Source organism: Tasmannia lanceolata, unplaced genomic scaffold (genome assembly GCF_043159265.1).
Source record: "Tasmannia lanceolata isolate RefF3 unplaced genomic scaffold, GAP_Taslan_0.1 ptg000015l, whole genome shotgun sequence".
NCBI classification, from domain to species: Eukaryota; Viridiplantae; Streptophyta; class Magnoliopsida; order Canellales; family Winteraceae; genus Tasmannia; species Tasmannia lanceolata.
In genome coordinates this window covers 51,572,875-51,592,623 of record NW_027518692.1, presented here as the reverse complement: position 1 = coordinate 51,592,623, position 19,749 = coordinate 51,572,875, and the positions used below count along the sequence as shown (strand labels likewise).

The 19,749-nt window shown below is 39.1% G+C and overlaps 1 protein-coding gene across 3 annotated transcripts; it reads right to left on the bottom strand.

The window, feature by feature from the left end:
• Window positions 1–7,698: 7,698 nt before the first annotated feature.
• LOC143892289 (CASP-like protein 5A2) lies at window positions 7,699–18,263 on the bottom strand. Of its 3 annotated transcripts, none has more exons than XM_077396798.1 (4): window positions 18,070–18,263; window positions 17,254–17,434; window positions 8,864–8,996; window positions 7,699–8,043 (listed from the first exon to the last, which is right to left on the bottom strand). In XM_077396798.1, exons 2-4 carry the CDS (start codon window positions 17,382–17,384, stop codon window positions 7,852–7,854), a joined length of 456 nt encoding a protein of 151 aa, XP_077252913.1. In that variant the 5' UTR covers window positions 17,385–17,434; window positions 18,070–18,263; the 3' UTR covers window positions 7,699–7,851. The 3 variants fall into 3 exon arrangements, with proteins under 3 accessions (XP_077252913.1, XP_077252912.1, XP_077252911.1); XM_077396797.1 differs by lacking the exon at window positions 18,070–18,263 and adding an exon at window positions 17,628–18,063; XM_077396796.1 differs by lacking the exon at window positions 18,070–18,263 and having other exon boundaries at window positions 17,254–18,063.
• Window positions 18,264–19,749: the final 1,486 nt, after the last annotated feature.

The following is a 19,749-nucleotide window of genomic DNA, read 5'->3' as shown; positions in this document are numbered from 1 at the left end:
AATTTGCATTGTCGTATGTGCCATTGTAAAAAGAAAAGAAAGAATATTAAACGCATAATTTACTATTTTAGACCTCTGCTCCAATGTCACTCAGATTTTCCTCATGAATTTTTTACGATTCCCATTTTCCACAAGCCTTTGAAATAGAACCATTTTATGTGAATCTTTACAACTATTATAACAGTATTATGAGATATGCTAGCGTCCATCGCAAAAGGCATTTCGTGGATGGTTTGTTGCATCTGGCAGCAGCCACCCATGCTCTGCATCTGACAGATTTTGTCTTCCTTCACGAGGTGGCTGCTGTCAGATGCAACAGACCATCCCCGAAATGTTTTTTGCAATGATCCCCAGTATTATTATCATTATTAATTTCTATGAATATTATCACTACTTTTATAATTTGTTTTCGGAAATGATATCCTCACTCTCTTGTTGTGATATTGCCAGCCATGTTTTTAAACTTGTATCTAGTTTACATGTCAATAAGAAAGTGTAAACAAAAAGTGGACTGCGGATATCAAAACAAGGGACCCTAGGTGCCTTTTTTTTTTTTTTTAAATGATCGCGGGTTTCATTAAAAAGAAAGACCGAGGTGCTGCCTCTCTTTCTCTTTTACTTTCTTTTTTCACTTTTCCTTTTACGAGGAAAAGGATCTCCACATTTCATTTAGAATTGGTCTAATTTCCATGAGATATCTTAAAATAAATTTTTTATTATTTTACAGAAAGTATTTTTACACTAAGGCCATACTCAGCAACAATAAAATTATAGTATAATGTGGTGAGAAAGGGTAAAAGAAACTTGAGATATCTTAAAAGAAACTCGAGAGGGCACGAGTGAGGAGATGGTGAGAAAATGCTAAAAACTAAGGAAAAAATAAATCATATTCTGAATAGATCGAGTTTGGTTTCGTTGTTTTTTCTACCTTTTCGTGGCCCCCTCATTGACGCCCTACTAGGTCTCCCCCTCTCCCACGCAACCTCCCTCTCCCACGCAGGGGCGATGCCACTTGAAAGGAAAGGGGGCCATTTTTCTTTGTGCAAAATTTATTATAATTTTTGCCCCCTTGTGCAAAATTTCATATAGAAAATTTTTTTATCTTAATTTTAAGATAGATAAAAAATTACTATAATTTTTGCCCCCCTTAGTGCAAAATTTATGGCATCGCCCCTGCTCCCACGCAACCTCCCTCACCCTTGGGTGAACTAATATCCCATGGAAAAACTTCATGGTTGCCAAATATGGCCCAAGACTATGTTTCTTTCACGGTAACATGGTCTTAAAACAAATTTACACTTACCTTTAGGCTCTGTTTCTTTCGAAGTAAAATCCAATTTTACTTCGAAAGAAACGGAGCCTTAAGGAAAAAGTTATATCGTGCCCGAGCGGGCAGGATCATGTAAGAGGCACTGCCCTTATACACAATTTTTAAGAGGCTGTTGTTGGATCGTCAAGGGTGATACTTCCATCGTACTGCCTACACGATCACACCCCAACAGGCATAAATATTGTTTCGTGGCTATTTTGATTGGTCTAAATTTTGTTTTACGCCTGATTTGCTTCAAAATCAGAAAATTTGTTGGGCCCACCTTTAACAGACTCAGCCTTTCATGCCTTCGATCTACAGCAATCTGATTTGCCATTGAAATTACAAAGAGTGGAAGATGGAGAAAAGGAAAAGTAATTGACTTTCTAGAGGCTGAAAAGGCTTTCATGCGCCATGCATAATGTTGTCGGGAATATTTGTGTGTATTCACCCTTAGACTTTTCACTCTTCCTCTCTAATATATTCACACTAGTACAATCAATGGTCTATGATGAGATCTAAGCAAGTCAAAATGAGGGTGTATTTTTGTTTTTCTTCAGTGATGGGTATGTCACTACCTTCCACTTTGTCTCTCTTCTTCTTCTTTGCTTTTGATGGATGTGTTGTTGTTTCATATGGTAGGGCGTTTCTATCTTCTTTGGCCTCTAGCCATTGCTTTTTTTTCACAGGAAAGGAATAATACGAGGGTTTCGTTACCACTTTTGGGGCCCACAATCAAATCAAGCCCCTGTCGTGGTGGCTCACCTCGCTCGATATGTTGCGTGGTGAATCAGCCACGAGAACCAAAAGAAGAGAGAAACTCAATTGTGCATATCGGAAAAGAAAAGTATACTAGTGATGAAGTGAGACATGTAGATTTTATATGATGAGTGGCCATATAAATATATTTTTCAAAAAGTACAGTAGGGCCGAGCACCCTCTATAGATAAGAGGGTAAGGATCATCTTATGGAAATGATTTTTGGATGAGTGCCCATATAAATCCGTATTTTACAAAAAAGTATAGTAGGGCCTGAACCCTCTATAGATCAGAGGGTTATGATCATCTTACGGAAATGATTTTTGGTGCACAACCTATTTATGTTGTGAGTGCCCCAAAAATCATTTCAGGATGGGTTAGGACCACCCTCTGAAAATGATTTAGGGCACAACCTAATACATTGTGGCCCAACAAATGCATGCTATGAATCATCCCATGGAGTCGGCCGTATAGTACATTTTAAAAATACTGATTTATATACGGCCACACATCATATAAAATCTCGTGAGACCCTCTCTCTCTCTCACACACACACACAGTTTAGAGTTCATAAGTTCCCTCTGTCACACTGATTAGAGTCAATATGCTGACTCTCTATGCTCTCTATGTCATTTCTTTTCTCTTTCTTTCTTTCTCTCTGCCTCTCTCTCATCGGGCTATGTGGGAGAGGGAGATGCATGAATGCCCACATATAAATAGATTGTTCCTTCTCCATTTGGTATATGCACACACTCTGTGTACAGTGTACATATAGGAAAGAATATCTTCACTCCTTTGTTATGATAATAGCTCTCCATAGTTTACTATGCAATTTTATTTATTTTTTGATTGGTTGTGGATAACCTATATGTCTGTTCTGTTGCACCTAGTTGCCTTCGTAGAGTAGCAGTGAATTAGAACTGAAGCAGTAGCCCCCTCTCAACAGTAGTGTGTTGGGACCCTGGTAAAACTCACACTTAAAAGCTAGCCATTGAGAGGAGGGGTGCTTTTGCTTGGAAACCCGAACAATCTCCCCCTCCACGCAGAGCAACGTGGGAACTATGAGATCTTCCCCAGGGGCAAAGCCAGGAATTTGCTTCAGAGGGGGCAGAGAATGATTGTTGTAGCATGTTGTGCCCCACCATTTTTCACTTCATGTTTTGATGGACAGGGCCCACCATCTAGGCTTAACCCATGCATAAGGTGGAATGGTGGATCCCCAAATTTTTTTTTAAAAATACTATGGGGCCCACTTCAAAACATTCATTTGTTGGGACGCAATGTAAATGGGGTGCACCGAGTAAATCATCCCCATAGGATGATCCTAATCCTCTGATCTATTGAGGTTTCTTTGATGGGCAATCCCTCTATAGATCAGAGGATTAGAATCAACTGTGGGGATGATTTACACGGTGCAACCTATTTAAGTTCTGGACCAACAAATTAACAGTTTGGATCATCCTATGAAGTGGGCCTGCAATACTTTTTGAAAAATACTTGACTTTAGGTGCACACAATATATAAAATCGCATAATTACTTATGTAGCTAAGGTGCCATTCCCTTAGACCCTATTTGGGTTACAGGAATTTTCTGGAAAATTTTGGAAAGGAAAAATATTTCTAAAATTTTCAACTGTTTTGACACAAATAGATGACGTGAACCAATCCTATTCAATTTTTATTTAGATGGGCCTTCAAATTATTATAATATCCCCCAAAATTAAACACAAACATATTATTTCACTCAAAAATATGTAAAGTAAAAAAAAATCCATCAGAAATATTTTTCTTGGAATCCAATCGTGGCCTTAGGCCCTTTTCCATCCTTTTTTATCCATATTAGCTCAGCCAATTAGGGGAGGCGGAGAGAGAGAGAGAGAGAGGTCAACTCCGGTTGTGAGGCTTCGCTGATTGAGAACACATGCCTCGCCGATTTGCCCTCCCTCGCCCCACGTCTCCACCCATGTTCCCCAAGGAATTTTCTTTATCCTTGAGGATTCACCAGGGTTTACCGAGATTTTGCCCCTGGGATTTTCTCCATCCTGGAGGGTATTCCGGGGTTACCACACTCTGACTCTGATACCACTTGTTTTGACCCGGGTGGAACTCACCCTTAAAAGCTAGCAGTTAAGAGGAGGGTGCCCAAGTCCTTATATAAGCCCATCCACATCCCTTCACTTTTCCTAACATGTTTCCTAAACTCGTAAGTGGGATCTTTGCTTTCGCGTGGAGCCCCCGACATAGTGGTATCGTTTTTGGTTGTTAACTGAAGTAATTTTCATGAGGAATGTCATTACCAAAATAAAGGGGCAGCAGGGATGTCATTACCTTTATAAAAAGAGAGGAGAGAGAAAGAGGGAAGACTGCTAAGAGCATACTCAACTCAACTCAACTAAGCCTTTGTCCCAAACTAGTTGGGGTTGGCTAATGAATCCTTTAGAAAATTTTCATGAAGAAACTGAAAGAATCTACCCGGCTCAAGTCTAATCCTGGCACTAGTTGGGTTCGTCTACATTGATCATTTTCTTCCATTCTCTCCTATCCAAGGTCATTTTTTTTTCTTCCATTCTCTCCTATCCAAGGTCATTTTTTTTCTTCCATTCTCTCCTATCCAAGGTCATTTTTTTGTTATGTTCCTAACCATCAAGTCTTTCCTCACTGTTTCTAACCAAGTTGTTTTCGGTCTGCCCCTACCTCTTTTTACTCCATCAACTTGGCACGAATCACTTGTTCTCACTGGAGCATCCAAAGGCCTACGTTGGATATGCCCAAACCATCTTAAGACTGCTAAGAGCATATCTGTAAAATAAATTGAGTGACATTATCAATCATTATGGATCCTATATAAATATGGTGAGACATTATATCTAGAGAGAGAGAGAGTATTATGTATCCAGAGAGAATATCCCTACAAAGTACAGTGGAGAGAGAAAGAGAGTGTAAAATATCCACACGGACCACACAGAGAGACCTTTGCTTGCTTAGCACACTTCAGTTCTAGTAGCTTTTGTGGACCACTACCCTCCCACATTCTCTACTCTATATCCAGCAAAAAAGTTTCAACCTATGTATGGATAAGGAAACATTGCATTGTCTGGTGGTTAGGGTTGTTGGAGTGAGTGGTCTAGGCACTGACCATAGATGAAGAGATGTTTTCTAATGTGAATTCAGTCCATGTTAGAGATTAACAACTTGATGTGAACTCCTAACCTCTTCTAACCATATATTAGATCTATTTAGCGTTCAATTAGCTTTTTTGTAATAATCATAAACATTATCTTGCGAATATTATTTCACAAAGTAATAGAATGAGACACAGGGACGTAAGTTTCTAATTAAAATAAAAGAACAAGAGTAATAAGTCATCATGCTCACAAAATTCTCCATTATGGGTAGCTTTGAAAGCCTAGACTCGGACCTAACAGTGACTTAATGCGCATAAGGATGCTAATTGTATCAAGCTTGGATACTAAGGGCATATATTGTCTGATATATTTAAAAATATAAAAAATATTTTAGGCGACAAATTTTAAAAGTCCATTGCTAATTTTCCAGACGGAACTAATTTCCGCCGCTAAAAGGGGTTTTTCTTGTAGTGTCCATCTGCACAAAGAGGTGAAAGAAATTACTAATTTACTAGGCTTCCAAAGGCCCACAATGGATGGGTCATGCCCCTGAAAAATGGTTTCCTTTTTGTTATCTGGGTGTCCATTTAAAGGGCACAAATGGGACGGTTAGGATTGTCTGTTGAGTGAGCTTGTTGGGTCATGTCCCATCCGTAGCTACCAACATATGAATGGTTTGGATCACCTAACAAGTGTCCCTAACTTATACCTTTGCTTTCTATAATTTTAGTTCCTAAGCAAATGCATGCGGAGCACTTATCTTATAAAAATTCATTAATTATCAAAAAGAGGAGGGGGCTGATAGTTGCACCCTCCTTGATTTTGGCACTTTCTTTTACATTTAGAATGGAGATATGCCAGTACCAACACAATGGATGGGCAGTCTAGATCAATAATCAATCTAATTCATGGAAATGCACCATGCTGTCCCTGTTATTCTTGATGCTTTCAACCTAAAAAGAAGGTTCATTGTTTTAGGCCCGGTTCATTTTGAATTTTGAGAATTGATTTTGGTTCAATAATCAGTTTTGGACTCAAAATTAAATGCAAATTTGATTCCAATAATCAGATTTGGACTCTATTTCTCGAAGTCTGAAACGAATAGGGCCCTTATCTTTGATCCAGCATGCTAAAGTATGACAGTTATTGCTATTGCCACTATGGTTTGTGGTGGATTGGTGGACTATGGACTGATGGAAATATTGCGAGTGTTTTCTCCTCCAGATGAGGAACTTAGGTCTTACGAAATAAAACAAAACAAGAACACTTTTTCTTGGTAGGTGTGATCCGTTGTTGTATATGGATCCAAATTTTTAATCACACCCATCTAAATGGTCTTAACCATCCTATTCAAATTTGACACAAGACTGGTCGTTGGGGCCTTTTCCGGACTCGTTTCTCGTGTATGCAAGTGAATGAATCTGGTGATGAGTCTGGTGATCTGACTATTGACGAGAAGTCTCCCCTTCGGTGTGCCCATGTAAAAACTCAACCACAAGGGCGCCCTTCTTGTTGGATTTTTGCAAGGGCGCCCTTCAATTTAATACTCCAATTTAGAAATTTGCAAAAATGAAAAAGAAAAGGTGGACCCACTAAGGCGTCTCTCGGATTGAGCCTCTAGCTCAATGGTCAAGGCTATGTTCTTCATCCTCGAGGTCCTCGAGGTCTGAGGTTCAATCCCAGCCTACCTGCAAAATTAATAATAATAATAATAATAATAATAATAATAATAAGGCATCTCTAGGAGCCTAGAAAGAAAAGCTAGGAGAAAGTATAGTCCTGCAATGATGCTAACGAAAAAGCTCTCCAAAACTAGGTGACAATCTCTCAGGCACACATCAGATGTGTACTATTATTTTTTACCTCAACCAAAATCTCTTAAGGCCCTGTTTGTTTTAGATTATGACAACCGACTGTGGAGTCCCCAACCGATTATTGGACTCAAATTTTCAGTCCAATATTCCGTCGGGGATCTACAATCAGTTTTCATAATCTAAAACAAACAGGCCCTAAACATGGGGCAACTCTCAAAAAGAATATGTGACTTGTGCATCTCTAAATGTGTGTAGCATCAAACATGATCAAAGAGGAGTAATTACAACAGCAAAGATGACACTGAATCGATTATTTTTATTAAGTATTCGATGTACAATTTTATCTTCCTTTAATTCTATCATGAATGGTGATTCTTGGGTATGCAAAATGAGCCTTGAATTTTGGTAGTCTAAGAATATGCTAGTTTTTGCTCTTGATGAAACCAATATTTCATAATTGGCAAATAGCTGCATATTGCATTCAAATGCTTTCTAATGAATTTAACATTCAGAAGCTTAAACATGTTTTGAGACTTTTGCAAATGTTATGAGACTTTTTTATCAAAACAATTCCATTTCCAATGCACCTTAACGAGCGCCCTTAGCAAAACCGTAATTTCTTTATGACAAGAATATGCTAGTTTTTGCTCTCGATAAAACCAATATATCGTAATTAGAAAATATCTGCATATTGTATTCAAATGCTTTCTATTGAATTTAAAATTCAGAAGCTGAGTTACACAATATACAAATGGAGGAAAATCAAAACTCAATTGAAGAACACAAAAGGAACAAAAGATCACACCAATAAAAATAATTTAAAGGGATGGGCTTTGCTTGCTCTTCACCGGGATGCCAATGACCAAAAGTTCAAGAGAAAAGAAGGGGAGACAGAGAACCAACTGATAAAGGCCATGGCTGTAGCGGTCTCAAACCTGGTGCAATGATTATGGGCGCATTGGCCAAGATCATTGCTAACGAGGACTGTGATGCCCGCAGATGCACATGCGGCCGCAAACGTAAGGGTGGAAGTGATCTGCAGTTAAAAAGACATCGAATGCATAACCCATGAAAATAAGGCATCACATAGGCCATGTTTGGCAGCCATGAAATTAGCTTACCTAGTGTTGAGAGAGGGGGAGGGGGGGCATGAGTGAGAAAATGGTGCTTAGTGGATGAAAAATAAGGAAAACAAAAACTCTATTTTGAGTAGAGTTTTTTGTCTTTCCTGTTTTTCAGCCACTTTCCACCCTCTCCTCACTCATGCCCTCTCAATTCTCTCCCTCTGTCGCCACTTAATAAACTAATGTTCCATTGAAAAAACTTTCACGGCTGCCAAACATGGCCATAAACAAGATTTTTTTTTGTGCAATTCCAATTAATCTGGGCTTATTGCAATCGCTCTGATATTATCATCCCTATCTTGATTTCAAATGTTTTTAACTAGCTGTTGATAGCTAGTTAGGAATTGTAACAGACAATGAGAAATGTAAAAGTTAATGGCTGCAAATATCAAAAGAGTGCTGCTGTGGAAACTGATTTGGGGACCTAGAGAGGAACCAAACAAATCCCTACATGCAACATGGCATGGGAGGAGGAGTTTTGCCATTTAAGAGGGGGAAAAGTCAAAAATCAAGGTACCAAGATTGCTAACTTGTGGAGAGGCTATTAGTTCGGTTCCACTCTTGGTCCCCAATTCAGTCTCCGTATCATTCATATCAAAACATGGGAGTGAGAATCTCAGCTCCTTTTCACAGGGGCATTATAATTCAATATGCTTAGTTCCATATGCCCTACACTCTTAAGGAAATCAAATTTTTTTCATTGCATAAAACTAAGAAGAGCACTTTTCTTACCCCATCGCCTATTGTAAACAAGCCGACTATCCGGGAATTCCGCAAGCAGCGCCTCACTAGAAGGGCATAAATATCCACAATGGCTAACGACAAGCTCCACAAGCTTTGCAAGATGACAGCTGCAACAAGGTAGCTGAACACCAAACACCAAAGCTTATTTTTTGACACATTTAAAAAACACAATTCTATGATGAAGTTCTCATCTGGAAAGCCTTTTCTTCCAAGTTCATGTAAACTATAAAACATGGGTAAATGATTTTGTATAGCAATGCAGATAAAATCTATCAGAAACATAGCCGAAAAACAATATTTAGTCTCAAACAGGAGCAAGGATTACGAAGACAATTGGAGAAAATTTCATCTGCGGGCAAAATCAGGACAGCATTTGAGCATTTCTCAATGGTTGATAGGATTGAGAGGCTGAAATATCAATTGGAAGTGCAAACAGTAATTCTATGAATTAGTTGAAAAGAGAACCAGAGAGGCAGCGACCAGTAAAAATCATTTCTATGTTTAGAAGTTAAAGTAAGCTTCTAGACTCTAGAGTAGTAGGTCACAGGTTTATATTTAAGTTTGAGCTGAAAAAAAATTGGTGTTGTGTTTAGAAAACAAGCAATTCAAAATTTGAAGAGAACGTATGGTTGTTTTTCTAGAGCGTTGATGCAGGACCCAAGAGAGAAGGAAATTTAAACAAAGCTTGTAGAATCTGAACCTAGAGAAAACAGGTCCTGGGATTGATTTGGGTAAAAACTTGGTCCAATTTGCCTAGGGTTGAAATTATGCTTGAATATAGACCGATGGGATTAACTAAGATTATGTCTAGACTTTTGGATGCACCTAGGACGTGTCGAACAGATCTGACAGTGTAGATCTGATCAAAATTTCCAGAACAATACCCAAAAACTGAAAGAAGAAAGAAATATAAAACTCAGGGCTGGGACAGCTCGTGGGTTAGAGATGAAAACCTAACCCTAAATGTAATTGGAATTAAAGAGAATAAATCTATGAAAAAACCTAGAAGCCGAAGGGAATATAACAAGTTAACAACTTAAAGGAAAAGAGATCCATGACCAAACTAAAACAAAGGAATAAAAAGAAAGAACTCGAAGATTGGTAGAGAAAGAACAAAAACTACAAATAAACAATGAAAACAATAAGTAAATTTAAATACTGTTGATAGAAAAATAGAGGATATATCACCAAGGTCTAGCTAGGGTATCATACCACTAGGATTGTCAAGGCATCACACCAAGAAGAAGAGGACTTAATATCCAAAGCTGCGCAGAGCAAAAGGGTTTTCTTTCATTAATCATATCATAAGTTTGACGATCTTCAGGCCTTACAATTATATAGACCTCCCACACGATTTCTAGAAACTTTCTTACAACATAAATTCCTAATATGTGGACCATGTGGTCCCTCCTTAATTTGAAACACCTCCTCAAGAAAGTTCACTAAAAAACTCATGAAAATAAAAACTAATAACACGTGGATGGATAGTGACATGAATAGTCACGTGAATAGTGACTCACAAATAATAAACCCTAATTAAAACACTCTCTCATCCCAATTAGATTAAAATTAAAATCTCAAAAGACCATTATATCCTTACGAATAAAAGAAAAACAAAATCTAAAGCTCTAAATGATGGGCCCAGCATCATATTAAACACATTTTCTGATTTCCATAAGGATGCAGCTCATCATGCTCCCCCACTTCAAAAGAACTCACCTTCGTCTAGTACAGTGATCAGGATTAGCACATTAGAACTCTTCGACAATGATCCACGTACGAGCAGAGAACAGTTGTTTTTTCCATCGAATAAGATACTTTTGACAGCCATTTTTCTAGTAGATAAAATTTGACCGTCATGAACACCTCCTATGTCTACTTTAAGCTAACAAACTTTTGGCAGACGAAAAACTTTCTCATCCTTATCTATAGCATTATAAGAACCATCTTTTTCTTCTATGACCATGTGGTAGAAATTTAAATGTTGTCCTTTCAATTTTGAATATGAAATCTTTACATCACAAGTCATCCCGATGTTCAGCTATTTTCGTAAACATTGTGGCCATCCATGAGTCCTCGTAAACTTGTCCAAACACAGTAACACAAGCACCTGGCTAGTCCCTTTGCAAACCTCTGAATATGCTTTGTTTGAGAATTGGATTGTGTCAAGAACTTGCTCTACTGCCATTGTAGCAACCTTATGCTCATTTATAAACAGTGGTCATGCAAAGCAGATTGCAAGTTTGCAATTTCTTGTGTTTTGGCGTCCTCCATCAATATCAGCCCTCATTTGGTTCTCTAGTTGCAATCCAAGCAAACTCTCTCTCTCTCTCTCTCTCTCTCTCTCTCTCTCTCTCTCTCTCTCTCTCTCTCTCTCATTGGAGAACACTAATTTCCAGTCTCCCATCATAAGTTTCTATAACTATTTTCTTTTTCTTTTTCTTTGTTTTTTTAATGGCATTTTAACTCTTTCCTTGCAATTTTCCTCTTCGGGGAACACTAAGTCGCAATTGTCACCTTCTTTATCATCAAATGATATGAAGTCAAGTATCGGCAGAATCAACTTCGGATAGCTTTTATCTATAACTTGAAATTGAGATCATTACTGCTAACAATCCCACACAAATCAGATTTAGCAGCCAAAGAAACCAAGTTTTTTGTAAGCTTTTTTACTAAGATACATCCTCAGATGGGAAGCTTCTCTGCATATGATGTCATAAAGCTCCATAGTATGCACCTCTGCTTTGATGTACGAAGACTTAAGAGTTTCCGGAATAGATTTCTTGATTTCTCTAACATTCATGAGATATGATATTACACGCTTACCATTTTACAAAAACTAGGAAGTGTTTGGACTGCCACTATGGTATACATGCCTATAATACATCCATGGTCTCCCATGTAATAAAAAAATTAAGGATTGTTGAGTTACCGAGATGGTGGTATTATCAACCTATTCAACTTTATACTGATTCTAATCTTTCTTGTGCCAAGTATAGTGAATCTACGATGCTCTTAGGCACTACATTCATGTAGCTTCCCACTTTGATAATCAGTTGGCACAATTTATCCCCACACAGAGCATTAGTGTTGAAAATAGCCGTAATTGCCAATCTTCTCTTCCTATTTCAGGGTTCTTCCCTTAAAAATTCTGCTACTTCAAGTAGCCATCCAAACCTAAACTATGGCACCAAAAATGATACAGGACCAAAAGGAAAGAAAACTAAGAAAAGAGAATTTAGGGTTTCAAAGGTATATTTCTAGCCTTCAGTATGATCAAAATCAAAAAAAAATCTCATATGAAGATTAAAATCTTAGAATCCCAAAAGCAGAGAAGGAAAAATGAGAATGAGATTGTGCTTCAAATAAAAAGGCGAGGATAAAATTTTAGAATCACGGAAAGGTTTATTGTTTGTTGTTGATATTATATAGAGTTTAGAGACCAGAAGCAAAAGAAATTAAGTCTATTTTTCTCTTATTTTTGTTCAGTTCAAGAGTATTTGTACTCATCTCAATCGGCGTCTTCTTCGTGGTTCTTTTCACTCTTTCATGTAATTTGAGCCCGGGTATTTTCTCATTATGTCTGTATTTCTATATTGCACTTATTGGTTTTCTATAAAAAATTTGTGTACATATACTTGACAATTGGAAGTAAGAAGCTTCTTTGTGCATGCTCCCGTATTACTCGGTGAAAGTTGTGCACAGTGCACCCCAGAGTGTACCTCTGTCACAACACAGGGAACTTTCAACGCTGTACTCTTTGTTTAACTAGAATTATTAAGATTCCTCTTGATCTTCAACATAAAATGCAGTAGTTTCATTCCTGTGATTGTAAGCGCGAAAAAACATTCAACCAGCATGTTGCTATTCCGCTAAGGTATGTTTTCAGTTTGAGCCACATTTGTTTCTCCGTCATATGGGATCTGGTCCTCTTGAAGGAAAATCAACTTCCTGATCAGCAAGGGGGATTGGAGATACATATAATTTTATTTCTTCAACAATATCACCCCTTTTAAAAAATCAAGGCTAATAGTTAATTACATATTCTAATAAGATCCCCGTTCAAAATTTAGACACAAACAGATATGAGTTATTAATTTTTCTAAATCCATTATACTTACTAACAGATTCCCAAGGACTGATAGTTAGATATGAAGGTTTTCCTGAACTCTTGCAGCCTTGCTTTCAATCCTCAAGATTTTTCCATCATGTCTAATACCTCGTGATCATGTCATCATGCTACATCAATGTGCCTCCCTCTCTTAATATCACCAAAATTCTGATGGATGGCATTGCATGGTGATGGTTACAACCACAAAAGTCCGTAAAGAAACTAAATCACTTAACCATTCAACTCCTGTATTTTTTTTGAAATAAATTAAGAAGCAATGTGGACCGATATTACTGGGGTCGCACAACCTGAAACGTGGGCCGTTTGCGACCCGGATCGCCAAAAATGGTGACCCGGGCGACCCGAGGGAAAGGGAGAGATGCATAGAGAGAGGGAAGAAGGGGATAGAGGGAAGAAAAAAAAACCCACTTTCCAGCTTTAATCTAATCATACCGATTGGAGGCCAAAAAAAACGAAGAAGAAACATAGAAGAGAGGTAAAGAGACTCACCTGAAACTTGTTCCGACATAAACTTCCATTGAAGATGACCCCTAGAAATACAATCCATGTCGTATTGTAAAACATCCTTCTTGGCTTCCTTGCTTTTGCAGAGAGAGGGGGGACTTGTAAGAGGCACAAGAGATAAAGGAAAAGGGAAACCGTGGAAGGAATAAAACCACTTAAAAACACTAAGCCGACCACAAGCCTATTGATATTGACACCTCTTATTAAACAACTGTCAAAAGTTATTTACAGGTGAAATACAGGTGTCAATCTTGAGAGCAAGAAAATATATTTTACTTGTGCCTGCATTCTCAAAAGAATATTCTTTTTCTTCTGCTAAAGAAATAATAAGTCGACTCCAACAAGCAAAGCTCTGTGTTGTTTGCAATGTAGACAAATCAATTGGTTCGTCACTATAACTGCTACCGATAGGTGGCCTCTCTTAATCTTATTTGAAGTATATCAACTTTTCTATGGTCGTTCCTTTGCTTTCAGTGTTGTTAATACCGCATTGGCTACCAACTTATTCGAGGTACCCTTCGCTAGGAAGCGAAGGCCCCCGGTAAGTTTTATAGCAGGACAACCAAGGGGACTCCCCTAGAAAGCGCCACTAGGTTATTATTCGTCTTGAGATAGGTAAACTATAGGGACTACCCCTCTGAGAACTGTATATCATTCGTTATTGCTTTTTAATAATCCATTCATTCTTTTGATTGTATAAGGCAGTACATTATATAGACAATTACCAACAACTTGTAGCCTTAGACTCCTAACTAACTTAAAACACTTCTCACTTATCAACATGACTCCTAAATAAAACAAAACTTCCTAACTTCAATCCTAAACAAAAAAAACTACTTGAATTAAAACATAAACTAATAAAAAAAGTAACACTCCCGTATGGGCCCCGTGTGTTTCGGACTTTCGGCAACCCTCTTAATCCCTAATATTACCCACGAGGCCACGACTGGTTTGAACTTTGAGCAATGTAAAACATAAAGCAAGTGTCAAAATTTGCACCTCCCACCTAGTGGCTCCCTTTGTCAGGCTTCGTGTTCAAACAAATGGACCCCATCAATGGATGTGGGTCTCTTTAGTTCTCCACTTTGATAGGTAACAAGGGACGGTCCCCATCAGATTTGGATCTCAAGTCAAATTACAACATCGAGTTTTTCTCAATCATGCATTGATTCTTCTCAACCTACTCCAATATATCAACGATCGCTTCGCTGCTACCAATGCAATCCATCTCTACCATACATGCATTCTAGAAAAACGAAAACGGAAGACTCTCTTATGAGGTCGTGTACAACAGCCTTAACCGCACAAGCCTGAGCTGAGCCTACCTCCATCCCTAGAGGAGCCGTATGAGGCAGAAGCTCCACGTACGGTTTTGAGGCCGAGCCTTTCCAGCAATGGGGCCTAGAGACCGATATGATGATTGGTTTAGGTTATAAAAAGGTGGGCACATGTAGGGATTAGTATGTGAGAGCGCGATCCACAAACTGACGCATGGGACTCAGCCTTGACTTGGGAATGGAGAGGGGAAACATAGCATGTCACAAGAGCGGGGCGAGGGGGACCTACTGTGAAAGGGACGCCTCGCGAGCAAAGGTGCCTAGAGGACAGGCCAGACGCAGCAGAGCGACTACCCAGGAGCAGATTCCCCACCGGCAGGGGGACAGGAGACAGCCATCTAGAGGCACATCATGACCTATAGGCAACACCTGCAAGACCACTTGGCTTACCATACATCATTTTCACAAGCACATCTGCCATGAGCCCATGACTAGGAAGGACTTCATCGGGCATCTCAAGGAGGTCATCTGCTGTCATTAATTCTAACTTCTGGCCCCACAACTATGCTATGCTGCCAAATGATGATTACAAAAGGAACATTCTCTCAACAAGGGTTTCAAGCAAAACAACAAAGAAAATTCAATTCAGAATAATCTGACATTTCTCATTACAAAGCCTGTAACAAATATTCCATAGCCATAGGCCTAACAAATTTCATAATCCTCCTCCAATCTAAAATTATAAAAAGACCCCTTAAAATAAAAGATAAAATAATAAAACTTTGAAGCAACTGAATAATAAGAATATGACATAAGGACAAATGAAGCTTCTTTTGTTAATCATAAGGAAAACTAATGCAACCAAGGATATCTTCAAAGAATTTACGAACTGTCACAGGTACCCATCCTTAGTTTGGATCCACTTGATGACATTGCTAGAATCCCCTTCAATGACCCATGGAAGAATTAAACTCATGCATGTCTGGCTGTCTGCCGCGCCCCTTGTAATCATTTACTCGGTTTCACATCTAGCTGATGAATGACAAGTTATAACATAAACAACATAAACACCAAAAGTGATGGTATAGAACATCCACACCATCTTTCATCTATGCTACTGAGGGGTGGATAACCCAATCCAAATGTGTTCGGAAGAAACCTACACAGCGTCGTAAGTCGTAACTCAGCTCAATGATTACGTGTTGAGTGGTAGGAAAAAACAGTTTTCTCCACCTCTTGAGTTATCAAAAGTTAAATGGGATTTAAGAAAGGGTATATGTCAACGTCCACCTGGACAATTCAAAAGAGCACCATGTGTTGAACATCTACTAACAATAGGCAGATGCCAGTGAATCACAAGGGTTAGAATTTAGCTTTGGCAAATGTAAAAGGAACAGAAACAAGTCAGAATACAATATTTTCCATCCAAATTTTTATCTTTTCAAGGCCACTAGGTGTATAATCGGAAAATGTTAATAATACCCAGAAAGAGAATTGTTAAGAGCATGGATTTTTTTGTCTTTTCACCTTATTAGGTCAGCTATGTATATATGCTAACTTCCCATTGTAAACCCTAATACAGAAAACTTTTTCTCCCTTTTCGTAATTGTACAAATCTCTCTCCTTCTCTCCATCTCTCTAAGGCAATATGGTATCAGAGCTATTGCCTCATGGCAGGACCTGGGTTCAAAACCCAACAACTCAACTCAACTCAACTCAACTCAACTAAGCCTTTGTCCCAACCTAGTTGGGGTCGGCTTCAAAACCCAACAACTCCATATTAAAAATCCACGTGTACGACCAACCCAAAAAAAAAGAGGGGTCACATGTGAGGGGGAGCGTTGACTTATAAATTACTATATAACGCCAACCCTAACAGCTTAAGCTTTTGGGGTAATTGGTTGTTTCACAAGAACAAAATGAAGTCACATTCACAGACACAAACCTTTAAATATAAAGGAAAGTTGCCATTCAAAAAAAAAGTACTAACAGGAAGCCATCTGAAAAAAAAGAGTTGAGGAATTATACTACCAAGAGTTACAATTTAGCTTTGGCAAACGTAAAAAGAACGAAAACAAGTCAGAACACCATATTTCCCGTCCAAATTTTTATATCAAGGTCACAGTGTGAATAATTGCAAAATATTAATAATACCCAGAAAAGGGACAGAATGAAGCCAGGAACATTCACAGACATAGATCTTCAAATTTGTATCTTTCCAATGCCACTAGGTGTATAATTTCATAAATTTTAATAAAACACAGAAAAAAAAAATAACAAAATGAAGTAAGGGACTTTCAAGGCCAATTGAAATTTTTTAACAATACCTGGAAAAAGCACAAAATGAAGCAAGGGACATTAACAGAAACATATCATTTATATATAACAGAGATCAGAAATAAAAATACTAACATGAAGGTGCAATCCAAAAAACAAAAATACTAAGAGGAATTGTGCTATATTACCAGAAGGCAGTAACGGAGGTAAAATCGGTGGTTGAAACCATGATACAGAGAGCAGCAACAGCAAAAACAAACTGAAAGAATCGTAAGGCGAGGCCTCCAGGAGTACCAGGCATGCCTTGGATGTCCTTCATCCTCACTCTTGGTTCGTCATTCGCGGCCCCATCTGTCAAAGGAGGAGCTTCTACAGGATGCACAGAAGGACGACTCGCATTCATCACTTCAATGGAGGTTCCAACTCATAGACTAATAATATCTATAGACTTTAATAAGGATAAGATTCAAAGAGATCTTGCAATAGGCAAAACCTCTAATTCAGAAGCCTGTGATTTCAGAAAGAATTAAACAGTAGAAGATCAAGAGAGAGAAATTTTCACCGATTTAACGGAGAGTGAATAGAAGCGCAGATGCAGAACCCTAATTTCAGTGATGTATGGTTTAATAAAGCTTTAGGTCAGCGATTTACTAAGAGAATAAGCAAAACAGCGAATCAGAGCCCTAATTTCATGGACTCGTAAAAAGGAGACAGAGAGAGAGGTCGATCAAAGCCCTAATTCTACGTATTCACATAGAAAGAAGGAAAAATCTCCGATTCAGAGAGGTGGATCGATGGAACTCCGATTCAAGGCCCTAGTTCCATGGATCTTCAGAGAGGAGAGCATAAAATATGAATGTCTGAATCAGAAATTCGTAGCTTTTACGAGTGAGAGAAGAGGAAAGTTAACGGAATCCCTGACTCTGAAGATCGATTCCAATTGAACGGAAGGGTAAAAAAGAGAAAAGCAGAAGCGAGTTAAAGCGCAAAGAGAGGAAGCGTACAGGGTTTGCTCACTTGCTGTTGCGTATTTTAGCGTCAGCCGCATTTCCAAATCCGAACAAAACTTGGCTCCAGACCGGATTTGGGGTCCACGCCCACACTATTAGATGGCTGGAGGAACTTCCTCCGAACTGATCTCGATCCAAGTTTTATAGTCCAAATCCCTATCCCAAGTCAGTTTGGCTGTACATAGTTGCACAATAGAATAGTGGTATAAGTTGTCAATAGGGAGGAGACAATCATTTGATTTACCTGGTAGAATAGGGATAAGTAGAGTTTGGTTGCCAACCTTGTAGAGTGGTGGAAGCGAGTGTCATTAGCAATATATAAAGAGAAGAGAGAAGGAAAAGAGAGAGCATCATTTTTCCAAGCCAAATTCCTCCTTTTTTGAGAAATTTGAATTGGAAGGTATAAGGAGGGGGGCATTAATGCCAAGTCGTACATGCAATTATTATCTCTTAAACTTGTCTAGTAGCCTCATAGGACATTAACGATATTGTTGGGAATTTATCCGGATAGAACTCGCCCCTAAAAGCTAGTCGTTAAGGAGAGGGTGCCCATTCCCATGTAAGCCCACTCACATCCTATCGAACATCCGATGTGGGATCTTTTGCTTTCACGTGGAACGCCCAATAACCTCCCCCTCCGCATGGAAGCTACGTGGACAATCTCGCCCCTCCGCGCAGTAGGAACGTGGGAACTACGAAATCTTCCTTGGGGGATTTTCCCATCCTTGAAGGCATACTGGGGTTACAAAGATCTTCCACAGGGGATTTTTCCGTCCTCGGAGGCACACCGTGGTTACCACGGCCTGGCTCTAATACCACTTGTTGGGAATTTATCCAGGTAGAACTCGCCCATAAAAGCTAGTCGTTAAGGGGAGGGTGCACATTCCCATATAAGCCCACTCACATCCTATCAAACATCCGATGTATGATCTTTTGCTTTCACGCCAACTTGTTGACTCACCTAGTCAACCTTGGAGAGGGATCCCGATCTATCCTCCCCAATGCAGGTACTATCATCCTCTCACCATTGTCTGCAACCTGGAAACCTGTCTCTGCACCAACTGCGAAAGAGACCCTACGTGTGTGCACACAATTATCATGTTTCCAACTAGCTACCGAGATCTTAGGAACACTAGTCACCATGTCCCTGACCAGACGATATAATCTGCCACACTCCTCTCCTTTCACCATAATCATACAACCGCGTGTGATTTTAATGGCTCCACCTGCAACTGAATGCCCGCAACCCCTAGAGTCCAACCGGCAAAGAGACACTAGATTCCTTCACATCTTTAAGACATGTGCCACACCACCCAAAGTACGAACCACTCAATCAAATATCTCGATCTTTACAGTCCCAACTCCATAGTTTCACAAGTAGACCCGTCACCCAAGGACACTATACCCTCCCTTGTCTCTCGGAACGTATTAAAATATTCTCTCCTAGAGCATACATGAGCAGAGCACCTTGAATCTAAAATCCACTCATCACGAGGAGAAGTATGATTGCCCGTGGAGACTGTTAGAACGTCTGTAAACATTTCGCTATGTTCATCCATTACCGCCACCACAGTATTCATAGCACCATTGTCCGCCTGGTCAGCTCACTTCAAACAATCCTGCATAATGTGGTCATATTCCTTGCAACGGTAACACTGCACACCCTTTCCACCG